Source organism: Lithobates pipiens, unplaced genomic scaffold (genome assembly GCF_037356315.1).
Source record: "Lithobates pipiens isolate NorthernLeopardFrog02 unplaced genomic scaffold, aLitPip1_a1.2 Scaffold_23, whole genome shotgun sequence".
Taxonomy (NCBI): Eukaryota; Metazoa; Chordata; class Amphibia; order Anura; family Ranidae; genus Lithobates; species Lithobates pipiens.
The window spans coordinates 66,465,598-66,485,159 of record NW_027507785.1 but is presented as its reverse complement, the minus strand read 5'-3'; the positions used below and the strand labels follow the sequence as shown (position 1 = coordinate 66,485,159).

Sequence of the window (19,562 nt, the reverse complement as noted above, 5' to 3'; positions counted from 1 at the left end):
GAAACAGCACAGTTTTGGGTTTAGAAAAGTCCCTGACCCTTTCCAAAAACGCAGGCACAAACATGCATTGATGTGAGCGTGTACCATAGGAACCCATGCTTAAAAAAATGTCCTGCGTTTCTGCAAAACACATTGATGTGAATGGAGCCTCACTGTTTTTGTTCCTTTCATTCATTGGATTCTAGAAAATGCATGTAATGGAAGTTGAAAGATTTTAGTTAAAAATTTCATTAGCATGTTGAGAGGAGAGGGGGGGAACCAGGGAAGGCAAAAAACAAGCAGATTAAACTTCAGCTTGAAAGTAGATCTCCTGGTAAAAGGCTAAATTGGTTTATGTGTTCATAATGCAATCTGTATATTAACCTGTAAAAGAAACCGTACCTTGAAAAAGTATTCATACCCCTTAACATTTTCCACATTTTGTCATGTTACAAACAAAAACATAAATGTATTTTATTGGGATTTTAGACCAACACAAAGAGACACATAATTGTGAAGTGGAAGGAAAATGATAAATGGTTTTCCATTTTTTTTATTTTTTTTATAAATAAGCATGTGAAAAGTGTGGCGTGCATTTGTATTCAGGCCCTTTACTCTGATACTCCTAACTAAAAGTACATGGAGTCCACCTGTGGGTAATTTAATCTCAATATAAATACAGCTGTTCTGTGAAGCCCTCAGGCCGCGTACACACGCGGGGACTGTTCGCTCAACTTTGTCCGTCAAACAGTTTCAGCGGACAGTCCGCTCAAAATTAGCATGGACGGACTTGGCCACACACGACGAACGAACAGTCCGCTGAAACCGTGCGCGATGACGTGAACGGCACGTACGACGGAACTAGAAAACGACGTCCTATACACTGCAATGCAAACTTCGGCGTGTAAATCCTTTCTGAGCATGCGCGGAACTTAGTTTGACGAACAAGCCTACACACGAGGGGACTGTTCGCTGAAACAAAGTTTCAGCGGACAGTTTTTCGGAATTTCCGAAAAACTTTGTTCAGCAGACTGTCCGCTGAAACTGTCCGCTGAAAGCCCACACACGAGCGGACTGTCCGCCGAAACACTGTTCAGCGGACAAAGTTGAGCGAACAGTCCCCGCGTGTGTACGCGGCCTCAGAGGTTTGTTAGAGAACCTTAGTGAACAAACAGCATCATGAAGTCTAAGGAACACACCAGACAGGTCAGGGATAAAGTTGTGGAGAAGTTTAAAGCAGGGTTAGGTTATAAAAAAAAAAAATCCCAAGCTTTAAACATCTCTGCAAACTGTTCAATCCATAATTTGAAAATGGAAAGTATGGCACAACTGCAAACCTACCAAGACATGGCCGTCCACCTAAACTGACAGGCCGGGCAAGGAGAGCGTTCATCAGAGAAGAGCCAAGAGGCCCATGGGAACTCTGGAGGAGCTTCAGAGATCCACAGCTCAGGTGGGAGAATCTGTCCACAGGACAACTATTAGTCGTGCTCTCCACAAATCTGGTCTTTATGGAAGAGTCGCAAGAAGAAAGCAATTGTTGAAAGAAAGACATAAGAAGTCCCGTTTGCATTTTGTGAGAAGCCACGTGGGGGACACAGCAAACATGTGGAAGAAGGTGCTCTAGTCAGATGAGACCAAATTTAACTTTTTGGCCTAACAGCAAAACGCTATGTGTGGGGGAAAACTAACACTGCACATCACCCTGAACACACCATCCCCACTGTGAAACATGGCGGTGGCAGCACCATTTTGTAGGGATGCTTTTCTTCAGCAGGGACAGGGAAACTGGTCAGAGTTGATGGGAAGATGGATGTAGCCAAATACAGGGCAATCTTAGAAGAAAACCTGTTATGCTGCGTACACACGACTGGACTTTCCGGCAGACTAGGTCCGGCGGTCTTCCTGACGGACTTTCAGCGGAGTTCGACTGACTTTCCGAATGAACGGACTTGGCCACACACAATTACACCAAAGTCCGACTGATTTGAGCATCATGACCTACCACCGGACTAGAATAAGGAAGTTGATAGTCAGTAGCCAATAGCTGCCCTAGCGTCGGTTTTCGTCCGTCAGACTAGCATACAGACGAGCAGATTTCTCCATAGGAACTGGGTCCGGCGTAGTTCTAGCGGAAAAATTTGAAACATGTTCTATTTCTAAAGTCCGTCAGATTTTTGGACAGCAAAGGTCCGATGGGGCCCACACACGATCGAATTGTCCGACTGATTCGTTCCGTCGGACCTTTGTCGTCGAAAAGTCTGCTCGTGTGCACGCGGCATTAGTCTAAAAAACACTTGAGACTGGGGTGGAGATTCACCTTCCAGCAGGACAACAACCCTAAACATACAGCCAGAGCTACAATGGAATGGTTTAGATCAAAGCACATTCATGTGTTAGAATGGCCCAGTCAAAGTCCAGACCTAAATCCAATTGAACATCTGTGGCAAGACTTGAAAAATCCTGTTCACAGACAGAGCTTGAGCTATTTTGCAAAGAAGAATGGGCATAAATGTCACTCTCTAGATGTACAAAGCTGGAAAACATAATTGCAGTGAAAGGCGGTTCTACAAAGTATTGACTCAGGGGGGCGCCCTATAAATGCACACCACACTTTTCACATGTTTATTTTTAAAAAATGTTGAAAACCATTTATCATTTCCCTTCCACTGCACAATTATGTGCCACTTTGTGTGGGTTTATCACATAAAATCACAATAAAATACATTTACAGTGGTGTGAAAAAGTGTTTGCCCCCTTCCTCATTTCCTGTTCCTTTGCATGTTTGTCACACTTAAGTGTTTCGGAACATCAAACCAATTTAAACAATAGTCAAGGACAACACAAGTAAACACAAAATGCAGTTTGTAAATGAAGGTGTTTATTATTAAAGGTGAAAAAAAATCCAAACCATCATGGCCCTGTGTGAAAAAGTGATTGCCCCCTAAACCTAATAACTGGTTGGGCCACCCTTAGCAGCATCAACTGCAACCAAGCGTTTGCGATAACGTGCAATGAGGCTTTTACAGCGTCCTGGAGGAATTTTGGCCCACTCATCTTTGCAGAATTGTCCTAATTCAGTTACATAAGAGGGTTTTCGAGCATGAACGGCCTTTTTAAGGTCATACCACAACATCTCAATAGGATTCAGGTCAGGACTTTGGCTAGGCCACTCCAAAGTCTTCATTTTGTTTTTCTTCAGCCATTCGGTGGTGGACTTGCTGGTGTGTTTAGGATCATTGTCCTGCTGCAGAACCCAAGTTCGTTTCAGCTTGAGTACACGAACAGATGGTCGGACATTCTCCTTCAGGATCTCTTGGTAGACAGCAGAATTCATAGTTCCTTTTATCACGGCAAGTCTTCCAGGTCCTGAAGCAGCAAAACAGCCCCAGACCATCACACTACCACCACCATATTTTACTGTTGGTATAATGTTCTTTTTATGAAATGCAGTGTTCCTTCTACGCCAGATATACTTGGACACACACCTTCCAAAGAGTTCCACTTTTGTCTCATCGGTCCACAGAATGTTGTCCCAAAAGTCTTGGGGATCATCAAGATGTGTTGTGGAGAAATTGAGACGAGCTTTGATGTTCTTTTTGCTCAGCAGTGGTTTTCTCCTTGGAACTCTGCCATGCAGGCCATTTTTGCCCAGTCTTTTCCTGATGGTGGAGGCATGAACGCTGACCTTAACTGAGGCAAGTGAGGCCTGCAGTTCCTTGGACGTTGTTGTGGGGTCTTTTGTGACCTCTTGGATGAGTCGTCGCTGCGCTCTTGGGGTAATTTTGGGCGGCCGGCCACTCCTGGGAAGGTTCACCACTGTTCCATGTCTTCGCCATTTGTGGATAATGGCTCTCACTGTGGTTCGCTGGATTCCCAAAGCTTTGGAAATGGCTTTATAACCCTTTCCAGACTGATAGATCTCAATTACTTTCTTTCTCAATTGTTCCTGAATTTCTTTGGGTCTCGGCATGATGTGTAGCTTTTAAGGATCTTCTGGTGGACCTTACTGTGTCAAGCAGCTCCTATTTAAGTGATGCCTTGATTGTGAACAGGTGTGGCAATAATCAGGCCTGGGTGTGGCTAGAGAAACTGAACTCAGGTGTGGACAACCACAGTTATAGTATGTTTTAACAAGGGGGGCAATCACTTTTTCACACAGGGCCATGATGGTTTGGATTTTTTTTCACCTTTAATAATAAACACCTTCATTTACAAATTGCATTTTGTGTTTACTTGTGTTGTCCTTGACTATTGTTTAAATTGGTTTGATGTTCCGAAACACTTAAGTGTGACAAACATGCAAAGGAACAGGAAATGAGAAAGGGGGCAAACACTTTTTCACACCACTGTATGTTTTTGGTTGTAACATGATAAAATGTGGAACATTTCAAGAGGTATGAATACTTTTCAAGGCATTGTATGTTTTGATATAAATAATATTTTTTCAATATGTTTTAATGGTTTAAAAAACATGTTATAATGTATCCTCCAAGTAAACTTTTTTTTTTTTTGGAAGGGATGTGTAAAAGTTCTAGGAGAAATGGATCTTAATGTTTTTATGGTGATCTATCTTGTAATAATGTACTGCAATTTTTTCCCACCTGTAGTCACACCCCTCACTCCCAACCCAGCACTTTTCAAGGATATCCATTTTTTAGGAAGTTTTGGATGAAGTGATGAGGGGTTAGAAGTTTTGTTGAGATTGCTGTCTTTGCCCTCATTAGGGAGAATGACTCTTTCTATTTGTCCTTGTAACCACTGTCATCAGAACTGAAAGAAAGTAAAAATCTCACATATTGCCTCCTCATTTCTGCCAAACACCCTCTGAAAAGTGATCCACTGCAAATCACTTTTCAGAGGGACTACACTATAGCCACACATGTGAATGAGCCTTAACACTGTGCATTTTGCACTACCTAATGCTGCTATGTTGCACTTTATCATAAAGTGACTCATATAAACTAGGATCACCCAAGTACTGAATAGTATCGGGATTGTGCCATATCTGTGTTGGCGGATAATTACCATGAGAGCTGTGAAGTTGTTTGTTAATAGCAGGACTTTGTAATAATTATCTATAGTCTCCTGTATTAGTCATTCCGAGGACTGCTAAAACCCAAGTTGTGACATGTATGTATATTGTTTACCGGGTTTAGAAGACATGAAAAAAAAGGTCTAAGAAACATGTGAATACTTTATAATGTAATGTATGTTTTATTCATTATTACAACTGTAGTTTTTGTTAGCAGGTTATCGAATAAGTATGAGCTGGAAGCTTCTTGTTTCAGCAATTAGCTTTACTTTCGTGGAGAAATACATTACATGCCTTTTATCATAGAGCAGGAAGAAAACACAAACAAGTGCATACTTAGATACAGAGGGTACTTCCTCTCATATCATAGAATACATGAACTATACACTATAATACTACAGCACCACCTGCTGGCATAGGTAGATATAATACATATATATCTATAGTCAGTTTATAAGCAACTTTGCTTGTATTTTTCCAACAGTCTTTGGAGCATATTCAGGTTTGTTTTGTCTATTTTTAAAACCACTTCTGCCCAAACAGACAGTAGATGGGTGTACCTGGATACCACTGGTTTCTGCCAGTTCTGTGCTGATGACAATGCTGGACATCTTCTGATGTGGAAGGAAAGTAAGCATGATGCGTCTTGCATCTGCTGCATTAGGTTTCCTTGGCCGACCACTGCGTCTATGGTCCTCAAGTCTCCCTTTGTTTTTGTACTTATTCAAAAGAGCTTGAACAGCACATCTTGAAACCCATGTCTGCTTTGAAATCTTTGCCTGAGAGAGACCTTGCTTATGCAGTATACCTACCTTGTTGCTGTGCTTAGTCTTGCCATGGTGTATGACCTGTGACATGAAACTGTCTTCCACAACCTCACCTAAGAGCCCGTTCACACAGGGGCAACTCAGGATCCGACTTCAGGTCGCCCCTAGTCGCCTCAAGTCTAGCTACATGTACAAATCAATGTAAGTGAATGAGAGCCGTCTTAATGCACACTACTGAAGTCGCTCCGACTTCAGAAAAGGTTCCCGTACTACTTCTATCCGACTTCTAGGCGACTGGTACCCATTGATTTCAATGAAAGTCGCCTCCTAGTCGGATCCCCATCTATATTGAGGCAACAATGTCGCCTCTCACAGAATAATCAGCTCTCGAGAGGGAACTCCACGCCAAATTTTAAATAAAAAAACGGCATGGGTTCCCCCTCCGGGAGCATACCAGGCCCTTAGGTCTGGTATGTATTTTAAGGGGAACCCCCCTACGCCGAAAAAACGGCATGGGGTCCCCCCAAAGTCCAAACCAGACCCTTATCCGAGCACACAGCCTGGCCGGTCAGGAAGGGGGCGGGGATGAGCGAGCGACCCCCCCCCCCCCCGGACCGTACCAGGCCGCGTGCCCTCAACATTTGGGGGTTGGTGCTTTGGGGAAGGGGGGCACCCTGCGGCCCCCCACCCCAAAGCACCTTTTCTCCATGTTGATGAGGACAAAGGCCTCTTCCCGACAACCCTGGCCGTTGGTTGTTGGGGTCTGCGGCCGGGGGCTTATCGGAATCCAGGTCTTAATCTAGGCTTACCTGTAGGTCAAAGTTGGTTGTAAGGGTTTACAACCACTTTAATGACTATATTTCAACCTACATGTGGCTCGGGGTGAATTTTCACTATCAAAAACGATACCAAAAGCGATTAATCCCAAGCCACACTAGGGATCATTATCACCTGCTTGGTATAATTAATTAATCATACACCTGACTCTAATCCTACAAAATCCCTGACTTTGTGCAAGTGTAAAGCCTCGTACACACGATCGGATTTTCCGACGGGAAATGTGTGTTGGAATGTAGGCTGTTGGCGGAAAATCTGACCATTTGTAAGCTCCATCTGGCAATTGTTGTCGGATCTTCTGCAGACAAATGTTGGATGGCAGGCTTTAACATTTTACTTGGACAAATGTCTGTTGTCGGATTTTCCAGGCGTGTGTACACAAGTCCGTCGGACAAAAGTCCAAAGTGCAAACACGCATGCTCGGAAGCAAGGACGAGCCACAAGCGGTCGGTCTTGTAAACTGGCGTTCGTAATGGAGAATTAACATTCGTGACACGGCAAATTATGAAATCTCAAAATGCAGCGCACAATTCTCTTCTTCTTTAATGGGATAATAATGACATTGCTTTGCTGGTGATACTGATGGAGTTATTGCAAACACATTTGAAAAGGCTTTTTTTTCTAGTAATATCAAGAATAATATTATTATGCTTGTTATTTTTATTTTGGTGCAAGTTACCACCACACCATTATCCCGTAGTTTTTAAGATTAAAGATACAACTATGTTGGTGTCCCTTGTCAATTTTACATTGTATTTTTTAAAATGTAACTGCCGACTCCCAAACTGTCATTTGAAGTAAAACACATAGCCAAGTATTATTCTACACAATTTTTTTTATTGTGCATTAAAAAAAGAAAACAAATAAAATTAGACATGCTATCTGCCAATAGAACTTAACCAAAAAGTGTATTCCATGCATCCAAAAATATAGAAAATATACCAAATCATCATTATTCAACCAAAAAAATAAAAATAAAAGCCTAATGCATCTGTCCTGCTTCTTAATATAGGGGTTCAACAATGCCAAGAGTTGGTGAAAGCAGGGGTCCTTCATCATCTGGATTATTCTCCTGGAGCTCCCGCCACAAAGGCATATGACGTAATTGGTCATGATGCCTAAGACTTTTGCACAGTACTGTATATACAATATATTGTCAAAAGTATTGGGACACCTGCCTTTACTTGCACATGAATTTTAATGGCATCTCAGTCGGCAGCAATGAGACAACCTAAAGTTATGCCCCATACACACTATCAGATTTTCTGCTGAGTTTCTCCTTCAGATTTACCAAAACTATGTAGTAGAAGGGCTTGCCTAATTGCATACATATTGAAACTCCTAAGGTTTGACCTCATATTATATGGTTTTGGTAAATCTGAAGGAAAAACTCAGCAGAAAAACTGATAGTGTGTATGGGGCTTTAGACATAGCAGGTACTGGGTGACTTTTGCTTAGGTTTCACAAAGTAGCTGTCATTATTTGTTTACAAGAAATACAAAGCCAATTTAGTTACGATTTAAATTTAATGTATGGAGGCTTTGTATTGTATTTTATATTTTTGAATATTATATTAATATTATATTATTGAATATACACTCTGTAGTGTTCAATATTGAGTTGGTCCACCTTTTGCAGCTATAACAGCTTCAACTCATCTGGGAAGGCTGTCCACAATGTTTAGGAGTGTGTCTATGGGAATGTTTGACGATTCTTCCAGAAGCACATTTGTGAGTACAGGCACTGATGTTGAGTTGAGAGGAATCTTAATATAGCGCAGTCTTACCCCGAAGGGTCCCAACACGCATAAGATGTTGGATGGGAAGGCCTGGCTCACAGTCTCCACTCTAATTTATCCCAAAGGTGTTCTATTAGGTTGAGGTCAGAACTCTGTGCAGGCCAGTCAAGTTCCTCCACCCCAAACTTGTTCATCCATGTCTTTATGGATCTTGATTTGTGCACTGGTCCAAATCATTTGGTGGAGGGGGGATTACGGTGCGGGGTTGTTTTTCAGGGGTTCGGCTTGGCCCCTTGATTCCAGTGAAGGGAACTCTTAGCCCTTGTACACACGGTCGGAGATTCCGACGGAATGTGTCCGATCGGACCGTTTTGTCGGATATTCCGACTGTGTGTGGTCTACATCGGACTGTTTCCGTCGGAGTATCCGACGGACCAAGTTTTCCAACTTGTTGGTAAAATTTTCAGACAAAATGCTCCGATCGGACATACTCCGATCATGTGTAGAGAATTCCGATCGGACAAAGTGCCACGCATGCTCAGCTCAAATTGCTACACCAAAGCTATTGGCTACTAGCGTGAACATAGTCCCGTCGTAACGAAATAACGTCATCATGTCGGATTTTCCGACAACTTTGTCCGACCGTGTGTATGCAACAGTTTCGGACAAAATCTGTCGGACAAAATCAGACGGATTTGGTTGTCGGAATCTCCGACCGTGTGTACAAGGGCTTTAAGCTTCAGCATACCAAGACATTTTGGACAATTTCATGCTCCCCACTACGTGGGAACAGTTTGGGGATGGCCCCTTCCTGTTCCAACATGACTACGCCCCAGTGCACAAAGCAAGGTCCATAAAGACATGGATGAGCAAGTTTGGGCTGGAAGAACTTGACTGGACTGCACCTCAACCTGATAGAACACCTTTGAGATGAATTAGAACACAGACTGCGAGCCAGGCCATCTCGTCCAATATCAGTGCCTGACCTCACCAATGCGCTTCTTGGAAAAATGGTCAGACGTTCCCATAGACACACTCCTAAACCTTGTGGACAGCCTTCCCAGAAGAGTTGAAGCTGTTATAGCTGCAAAGGGTGGGCCAACTCAATAGTGAACCCTACGGACTAAGACTTGGATGTCATGTGCGTGTAAAGGCAGGCATCCCAATACTTTTAACAATATAGTGTACATTCAATAATATAATATTCAAAAATATAAAATACAATACAAATACTCCATGCTTTAAATTTAAATTGTAACTAAATTGGCTTTGTATTTCTTGTAAACAAATGACAGCTAGTTCGTGAAACCTAAGCAAAAGTCAGCCAGTACCCGCTATGTCTAACTTTAGGTTGTCTCATTGCTCCAAGGGTGTCTGGGATTGCTGCTGACAATTGTAGGGTCGAAAAAAAACACAGATGGAGTAAATAGAACAGGTAGCACACACAGGAATAGAACGAAATTAAGAAAAAAGCTTGAACAAAAGTGCATTTCCTCTGGGCAGTGTGAGAAAGAGCAGCCGCTAATAAGCCAATATCCTAACAACTGAGAATAACAATTAGTGTCTAAAAATCGAGCACATTCAATGCAGGCCTCCCAGTAGGCTAGGAAATGAAAAAAAGCCCTTTCTGACTGCTGATGAAAATCTGGTTTAATGAAGAGTTGACATTAATTCCAATTAAAATAAGGAAGGTTAATAATAATCCCACAGAGCGCACAAGAGAGATGTTTGTAGAAAAGAGTCTGCGTACAGAATAAAGCCGGCCAAGAAGAATTTTCTGTGAGCTGAAAGGCCTGGCACAGCGAAACTGTGTTGATTCTGTAGAGCGCCCCATCGAGGGGCTTCAGCACAAAAAAAAAAAAAGAGACCTCGTTATTATCGCCAATGGACCATGGGGAGTTCAGACTTCTAATTATGGCCTGGAGTGCTTTCTAATTTTTCTGAATGCGTCTTTGACTTAACTGGCTTCTTTAAAATTGACTTGTGCTTTTTCTGTAGGAACAAAATTGATTTAAAGGACGCTAATCCCAAAAGGCAAGCTATTTCATGTGTAAGGAAATATCATTAACCTTCATGATTTTGCAGACCCTGAGGGAATTTTTGAGGCAGATCCCTCAACCCCAATTAACTGAAGACAAAAATGTAACCATTTGTACAGTACCGCTTACCCATAGCCTACTATTACTTTTAGTATGGGCTGTAGCTGGTGGTGCAGCTACATGTCATGCTTACCCCCAACGCAGGTGGTCAGTCACTATAGCTGGCTTCTGTTATTCACCTATAGCACTCCCCTTTTCCATAAGGCAAGCGAGCCTGCTGGTACTCGGTTGCTCCCAGGACTTATACAAAGTGCTATAGTGCCTGGCTACCATGCTGGGGCAGTTAGCAGACAGGCATAGAGGTGCAATGACAGTTCAGATACAAGGCAAGCAAGGTTCAGAATAGTCAGGGTCATATCCATAGCCAAAAGGCAGGCAGAGTTCAGAGAATAGTCAGTATCTGATCCGAGGTCATCAATGGGGGAATCTAGCAGAGCAGGACAGATAAACAGAGAGCTTGGAGCATGTGTAACAAATGTAATATCACAAGCATGAGACTGCAGACTTGGCTGGCTTAAATCAGGTTTGGTCTCCACCCAGAGACTGGCCACATCAATCACCTTCAAGGTGCACAGATAGATAGAATATATCATAGCCAAAACCAGGATGCTGGAATGAGACCAACAGCTATTAAAGAGGAAGTAAACCCTGGTGGGTTTTACTTCCTCTTTATTTCCCTGCAAGGGTGAAGCATAATGGGCTACTATGGATCGCATAGTAGCCCATTATGTGTCATTTACCTGGAACCGAAGCCTGAGATGTCACCGTTGTCCCTACTAGCAGCCAGTGTCCATCTTCACCCCTCTTCCTTCCGGGGCCGCGAACTCCGGCTCTGTGACTGGCCGGAGACGTCACTCCTGCGCATGCTCGTGGGAGCCGGCAGTCAAGGTGTGATCCCTATTAGAAAGGGCACGATGTGCCCTTTTTAAAGTGCGCATGCGCCAATGACATCGGGTCTCTGCTTTTTCGTAAATATCTCCTAAACTGTGGAGGCTTAGGAGATATTTCCAACACCTACAGGTGTGCCTATAAAGTCCATGTTTCTACTTGAATTCTTTTCAAACTATATCGGGGCATTGGCACACTGTTACATGTGTTTCCACAGTATCACCCTGTGATCATACATGCAGTTCACTCTTTTTTGTTTAACTATATATGAGTACAATATACAGAAAATGCTATTTAAAGTGGTGTTCAACCCTAAAAAAAAATGTTTAACTCACCTCTAAATGGCTGTTGCTAGGGGGTTCCTCGTAGTCTGCCTCCTTCGGCGCCTGGACGTCACTTCCCCTCCATGCAGGAAGGGCTCAGCTCTGCCCCCTCCCTCTTGTCAATCATCTGAGACACATGACAGGTCCCAGATGATTGCGCGGCCAATCACGACACGCGGGGCCGCTCGAGCATGCGCAGTGGGTGCCCGGCTGTGAAGCCACAGCCGGGCACCCACAGGTACAATTCCAGCACCACCGAATGGAGGGGGAAACGAGCGGGGCTTCGATCCCCCACATTGCTGGACCCTAAGTGTCTGATTATTAAAAGTCAGCAGCTGCAGTATTTGTAGCTGCTGACTTTTATTTTATTATTTTTAAATGGGAACCCCTCTTTAAGTAATTTTTAATATTCAAAGCAAACCCCCCCCCCCCAATCCCCTCCCCATCCTTCCATGTCTCTACTCTTTATTTTGTTGAGAAATTACTTTGAAAAACCACCCCCTACCATTTTTAGCCGAGGCCATGATGTGATGGGTAGGGGGAGACTATTCATTTACATCCTGGAACCTATCTGCCCTTAACTCAGGCATGCAGGAAGGTGGGTGTGCTTAGCTGAGAAAGCTGCTCCATCCCTCCTTCAGATGAAAAAAAAATTGCCATGAAGACTCCTGGGATGTATAACCTAAAAGTTTAAAGCGCACACAAGAGGTGCCTTCATGTACCCTTACCGCCAAACTTTTTGAGATGGGAATGAGGGACACCTATTGGCAAAAGTATGTAGGCATAGGACATGCCCCCTGTCACACCATTCTTAACCACTTCAGCCCCGGAAGATTTGGCTGCTCAATGACCAGGCCATTTTTTGCGATTCAGCACTGCAGCGTTTTAATCGACAATTGTGTGGTTGTGCGAAGCTGAACCCGAACAAAATTGAAGTCCTTTTCTTCCCACAAATAGAGCTTTCTTTTGGTGATATTTGATCATCTCTGCAGTTTTAATTTTTTGCAATATAAACAAAAAAAGAGCGAAATTTAGAAAAAAAAAACACAATATTTTGTACTTTTTGCTATAATAAATATCCCCAATTTTTTTTTAAAAAAGCACATTTTTTTCCTCAGTTTAGGCCGATATGTATTCTTCGACATATTTTTGGTAATAAAAATCGCAATAAGCGTATATTGATTGGTTTGCGCAAAATAGGAGATATATTTATGGCATTTTTATTATTTTTTTTTTTTTTTACTAGTAATGGCGGCGATCTGCGATTTTTATCATGACTGCGACATTATGACGGACACATCAGACACTTTTGACACATTTTTTAAACCATTAACAATTATACAGAGATCAGTGCTATAAAAATGCACTGATTACTGTGCAAATGTCACTGGCAGGAAAGAGGTTAGCACTAGGGGCAATCAAGGGGTTAACTGTGTTCCCTGACTGTGTGTTCTAACTGTGGGGCGAGGGGACTCGCTATAGTAGATGACAGATCGCTGTTCCTAGCTATTAGGAACTCACGATCTGCCTCTTCTCTCCTTACAGAACATGGATTTGTGTGTTTACACACAAACACGTCCCATTTCTGCCTCGTGCCCATGATCGCGCACGACAGCTGGCCACGAGCATCGGCACCCCCGAAATGCAGCGGGCGCGCACGCACGCCTGCTATCCCGCTTAAAGGAGCCAACATATAGCTACCATGGTTCATGGTATCGTTCCGACCTGCCAGTATAAGCGGCTGGTCGCCAAGTGGTTAAAGGTGAATTGTACAAAAAGAATGATTGATTAAACCCACAATTGCTTTTTTAACACTATTCTTCATTTATATTGGCTTTTGTCATTTACAAATGCAGCAATTTAGAAGTTGGATGAAAGGTTTAGCACTGGGAAATACTTTGATAGATAAGTAGTGCATTTTATATACAACTATATAGATTAGCTTCTGAACTATGGTGTTGGAGAAGACTCTTGAAAGTCCCTTGGACAGCAAGAACATCAAACCAGTTAATCTTGAAGGAAATCAACCCTGAATATTCACTGGAAGGACAGATCCTGAAGCTAAAACTCGAATACTTTGGCCACCTAATGCGAAGAGAGGACTCATTGGAAAAGACCCTGATGCTGGGGAATATGGAAGGAAAAAGGAGAGGAGGATGACAGAAAACAAGATGGATAGATAGCATCATTGAAACAATGACCAGAAAGTTAAGCAAGCTGCGGGAGTCAGTGAAGGACAGAAAAGCCTGGTGCGCTATGGCCCATGAGGTCACGAAAAAAGTCTGGCATGACTAAATGACTAAACAGCAATATATAGATCAGATCAAACTGAGGGACAAATGAGGAGGAAAAAGGGACAGAGGGACTTTGTTCGGAAAGAGGGACAGTCCCTCGAAATCAGGGGCAGTTGGGAGCTATGTGTACCTTTCATCTTCACGAGTACCAGGTGTCCCGAAACATGAGGGCTTAGATGAATGGCAGTTTCCAGCTACAAAGTTGATGCTTTGCCCCTGCCTGAATGCCTCACTAGCCACTCTATATAAGCACATTATAGAGATGTGGCAGGCATCTAACTGCAGCCAGCAGTAGAAATTGTTATATTGAGAATCTGGAATTCAAGGCGCTTGTGAAGATAAGAAGACACGTGCAGGCACATCATGGTCTACAGCTGCTATCTTAATGAAAGGTTAGGTTTCCAGGCTGATTTTTAAGATAATAGTCTGCTGGGAAGTTTTGATTTCTGCTGTGCCAGCCAAGCTGTCCAGGGAAAATTTTTTGAGCTTTCTGCATTCCCTGTATATTTGAATATTCATTTCTCTAATCAGCCTCTGTTGATGTTTTCCAGAGTCTTGAACTGAGAACTTTAATATTTAAAGTTATGAATACTTCTTAAATTGGGCAACCTCAGATGATTTTTCCAAGATAGTCCTGCTTGTAAGGCCTCTTTCACACGGGGCGGATCAGTAATGATCCGCCCCGTGAAGATCCGCTCGCTCAGCGGGGATCGCTCCGTTGTCCCCGCTGAGCCGGCTGCGGACAGGGCGGTCTCCGCACACTGTGCAGGGACCGCCCTGTCAGATCTCCGCTCTCCTCTATGGGGATCGGATGAGAACGGACCGTGTGTCCGTGTTCGTCCGATCCGCTCTGCAGACGGATAGAAAAATAGGATTTTCCTCCGTCTGCAGAATCGGACTGTTGCGGAGGCGGACGAAATCGGGTGTCTGCGGATGCTCATCCGCAGACACCCGCTATCCCATAGGGATGAATGTATGTCCGTATTTCATCCGCAAACGGATGGATGAAATACGGACATACCATCCGCATGTGTGAAAGGGGCCGAAGTCAGTAAAAATTTGAAGGTGCTTGTAACAGCTTGCTAAGGGGTCCCTGGTAGCTGACCAATGCTAGAAGGCTAGCATGGTTGGTCCAGTCTGGCCGAATACAGTGACACTATAGAATAATGGATTGCCTTGGCCCTTGTACACACGGTCAGACATTCTGACAACCAAATCCGTTGGATTTTGTCCGACGGATTTTGTCCGAAACTGTTGCATACACACGGTCGGACAAAGTTGTCGGACAATCTGATCGTTCAGAATATGGTGACGTTATTTCATTACGATAGGACTACGTTCAGGCTAGTAGCCAATAGCTTTGGTCTAGGAATTTGATCTGAGCATGCGTGGCACTTTGTCCGATCGGAATTCTCTACGCACGATCGGACAAAGTCCGATCGGATCATGTTGTCGGAAAATTTTACAGCCCTGCTCTAAAACTTTGTTGGTCGGATATTCCGACGGAAACAGTCCGATGGAGCCCACACATGGTCGGATTATCCGACAACACGGTCCGATCGGACATTTTCTATCGGAATGTCCGACCGCGTGTACAAGGGCTTAGAGGTGAGTACAAGCAGTAAGGTTGTTGGAGTATAATGATTAAAGGGTCTGACCAAAAATGACCTTTCAGTGTTGGTAAATGCTGGAGTGTTAGATGACCTGAGAGTTTCTTGGGGACTCTAGTGGGGAGAACTTTGAGCTGTATTCCCAGGTTTGTATGTCCACTTTGACTGAGATTACAGGCCTCAGCATTATGTAGAACGTCTGGGACAGTATTGTGTATACTTTGACCACAGGGTAAGGTGTTACATTGGTCGTTTTGGTTTCTGTAGCTAATCAAAAAATCTTTTTGTAGACTTTGACAAAACAGTGCAATCACTGTGCAATCACCACTGCAATAGCCATTGTAGCATAGAAAATGTAGCCACCCTTTGCAGGAAGTCAATATTTTTGGTGCCTGTGGAGTACAGCTTCCATGGTGTAAGTAATGTCATGTACTTGCTGTCTTGCAGGCTTCATCGTTACCGTTGTCCATTATTATAGTGGGAGTTGGACCTGCAGAGTTTGATGGTAAGTGTTCTGGTTTACCTAAAAGGTAAAATATTTTTTGCTGCACCATTTCTACAAAACGTATTTTTGGAAGTCATTTTAACCTTTAATAGATTTGTTGTATTATATTTTTCATTCTCATAGTTCACATACTATGTTATTAGTGATACTTCTATTGGCTATCTATATCTCAAAAAGTGAAGTCAGCACTGCCTGATAACGGATTAAAAATAGGTAAGCATACAGATCTTTTTATATAGGTTAGGCAGGTTAGGTAGGAGGAAAGAGGGAGGGAACATTTTTAAAAATACTGTAAATGTGGTTAGGCTTTTCTTCTAATTTATAGTAACACTAAATAGCACTGTCTGATACATCGAATATTGGGTGCTAGGCAATTTTTGCTATTTACAGGAGTGGCCAACAACCTTTCAGACCCCGCAGACCACCATTTTGAATCCTGTGGACCACTAACATGAATTTTACATGCCTTATAACTCTGGTTCTCTGCCCCCCTCCCCCTGAACCACACTGCTGCCTTATACACACAATGCTCCGGGGTTCCGTCAAAATAGCCAATTCATCAAGATCTCCAATTACATCACTTCCGGTGACAGGGCACCACCGGAGGTGGGATCTGTTTTATAGGTTTCTGATATTATGTGCTAGTATGCAATGCATACTAGCACATTATAGCTTAAACCTACAGGGGGAACAGGTTTGTTTTTTGTTTTGTTTTTTAAACAGTTTACTACAGTTTTAAGTGTTTTGGATCCCAGACAAATCTCTGGCCGAGTTATCTGCACCTGGTCTAATTCAAGTGTCCATGCATGCATGTTTAGAAGAAGTACGCTGACACACACTGTTCAGTGAAAAAGCTTCCTTTTATTGTTCTGGGCATATAGCCCCCTTTTATAGTAGAAGATGACTCATTGTTTGCAAAGCATCATCTCAGGTGTATTCTGTGCTGTCATCAGAGATTGGAGGACCCTTATCTAAGGGGTCCTGGCCAGTTTCATCCAGGTTTTCTGCTGATGGCTTGTGGACTCCTGGACTCTCTCCGATGGGAGGGGGGGTCTCTAGGTGAGGCATTTTGAGTAAGGAGATTCAGCATATATCGTGACATAATAGAAAATAGTCATTTAATCAAAGTATTAAACAATCCATAACAGTCCCCCCTTGAAATGTCTATTTCCTATTCTGTCCCTAGTAGGTGGTCTAACTCATCTGTCCTCATGTGCCTTGGAACTTTTTTCTTGCTGTACGTTAGACGGTTGATGGCTAGCCCATCACCCCCCTTGCCACAGTCTTTGCACATGTGGAAGTCAGATGCTATCCCTATGGCTGAATGATCTTATAATTTGTAGATATGGGGAGGGACTGTAATGGGGCATAGGGCTTCTTATAGTCCTCATCTTCTGCGTCCTGCTGCATCATCACTGGGGTCGCTTGGTCAACTGTTTGCCTAGGAATTTCTTTACACATGGAATAACATAACATACTATAGTAGTTAGAAAGACCAGAATAACTAGTATTACAGTACCTATCCGAGCCAAGGTCTTCTGCCAACCACCCAAACCACTGGTCTCTTGGCTGATCTATACCCAAATTCTTCTTCAGCTCTACTGATAGGCTTTCCAACATTTGATGGCCAGGGTGACCTTACCATTTGGACCGGTGTTGTCAGGTATGTATGTATGTATGTATGTATAGCATGTCCCTGTACCTTCTATTATGTCCAAGGCCATCCTATTCTGAAATGTCATGTAAGATGTGGGTGCTACTTGGTCAGCAATCCCCTGCTGGGCATCTCTGGTGTAATTTACAAACCATTGCTGGTTGTAATATATGTAATTTATACAGTCTACATTTTTGTTGACAGTGATTATGGGAATCGAAGACTTAAAACCTGCCTTTACTTGGTCTCGGGCTTTAAATTCATTCAGGACCCTTATGGTATCTATATACACATGTGGGTGAAAACTTCCCTCAGGAGCGTTCCTCTTAGTGATAGCCACCTGTTGGGCCCTCACCAGATTTAACAGAAAAAGGATATACAATGTAGACATCATGGTGCAGTCAATGTCTTGTCCTCCGGACTTGGGACTTTCTTATAGTGGAAGGGGCGGATTCAAGTGTTTTCCCAGCCAACTTTACAGATTTGCTTGTGGTCAGCAGCACCCGGAAGGGACCATCATATCTGGGTTCAAGAGACCTTTTTCCCACAAATGTCTTTACCAGCACCCAATCTCCAGGTAGTAGTTGGTGTGTTCCTGTATCTAATTCAGGATCTGGAATGGAAGAAAACACCTGGACACATATTCGGGTTAATTCTCGTGATAATGCGGTTACATAATTAGTCAACACATCATACTGCAGTTATAACTGTGGAAAATAACAACCAAGTCTAGGGGCTAAATCAAACAAAATCTCATAAGGGGGTAGGGGAGTGTTCTCCCCTTGGTGTGTATCTGATGCTGAACAGGGCAATGGGCAGGCTGTCCAGCCAATGCATAGCAGTCTCTTGGGCCATTTTTAACATTCAAGTCTTTAATGTGTCATTCATTCTTTCTACCTTCCCGGTACTCTGGGGGTGGTAGGCTGTGTGAAACTACTAAGGTGTACTCAAATCATCCAATCTTTGGCATTTGGATGTGGTCAATTTGTATCCGCTGGAAAGGGTACAAGGGCTTTGCCAGGCGTTTCTGCGGCATCTTGTCTGTGCATCCCGGATTACACTTTGCACAAATGGTGCATGACTTATAGACATTGCTAGTCAGTGGAGTGATTCCTGAAGCTACATTCATAAGAGTCTTTGACAGATGGGCAGCTCCATGTGCCCCTTGTACCACACCCGAGTACATATTCCTGGGTAAGCAAGGCTTCTTGTTGCACTAGAATAGTCCATCCTTGAGGGTTGTTCCCCTCTGCTTTCAGCTTTCCTTCTCATCCGGACTTGCTGCTTCTTGTAGTTCTTTCAGATAAACTCTGTCCACTGGGACAGTCTGTAGGGCAAGCACGGGGTGGTCTTCTACCACTCTACTTTCCACTTCTCATGGACCGCTGGCTACCTGTTTGGCAGTTGAATCTGCTAGATGATTGCCTCTGGCTTCCTTCGAGTTCAGTTTGCCGTGTGCTTTTACTTTCAAAATAGCCACTTGGGTTGGGAGAAGTAAGGCGTCCATCAGGTCATTGATAGCTGGACTGTGTTTCACAAGTGCTCCTGCAGTTGTCAGGAATCCTCTGGCCTTCCAGATAACACCAAAGTCATGGCCAATGCTAAAAGCATATCTTGAGTCTGTATGAATGTTGGCTCTTTTTCCCTCTGCCAGTTTATATGCTATAGTGAGTGCTTGCAGCTCTGTCTCCTGTGCAGACATCCCCGGTGGTAAGGCTTCAGCTTGTAGAACCGTCTTAGGTCTGAATTATGCAGGGGTATTTCACTCACATTGGGAATATGTGTGGTTTGAAAACAGTCATGGGGTGGCTCCTCTATTCCCCCCTCGGGAAG

General features: G+C 43.4%; 1 protein-coding gene across 1 annotated transcript in view; it reads left to right on the top strand.

Moving 5' to 3' along the window:
* CPNE9 (copine family member 9) overlaps positions 1-19,562 on the top strand; it is a 224,869-nt gene that overhangs the window by 170,188 nt on the left and 35,119 nt on the right. Inside the window, exon 13 of the mRNA XM_077451798.1 lies at positions 16,018-16,075. Coding sequence (XP_077307924.1) covers positions 16,018-16,075 — 58 coding nt within the window. The remainder of the gene's footprint in view (positions 1-16,017; positions 16,076-19,562) is intronic.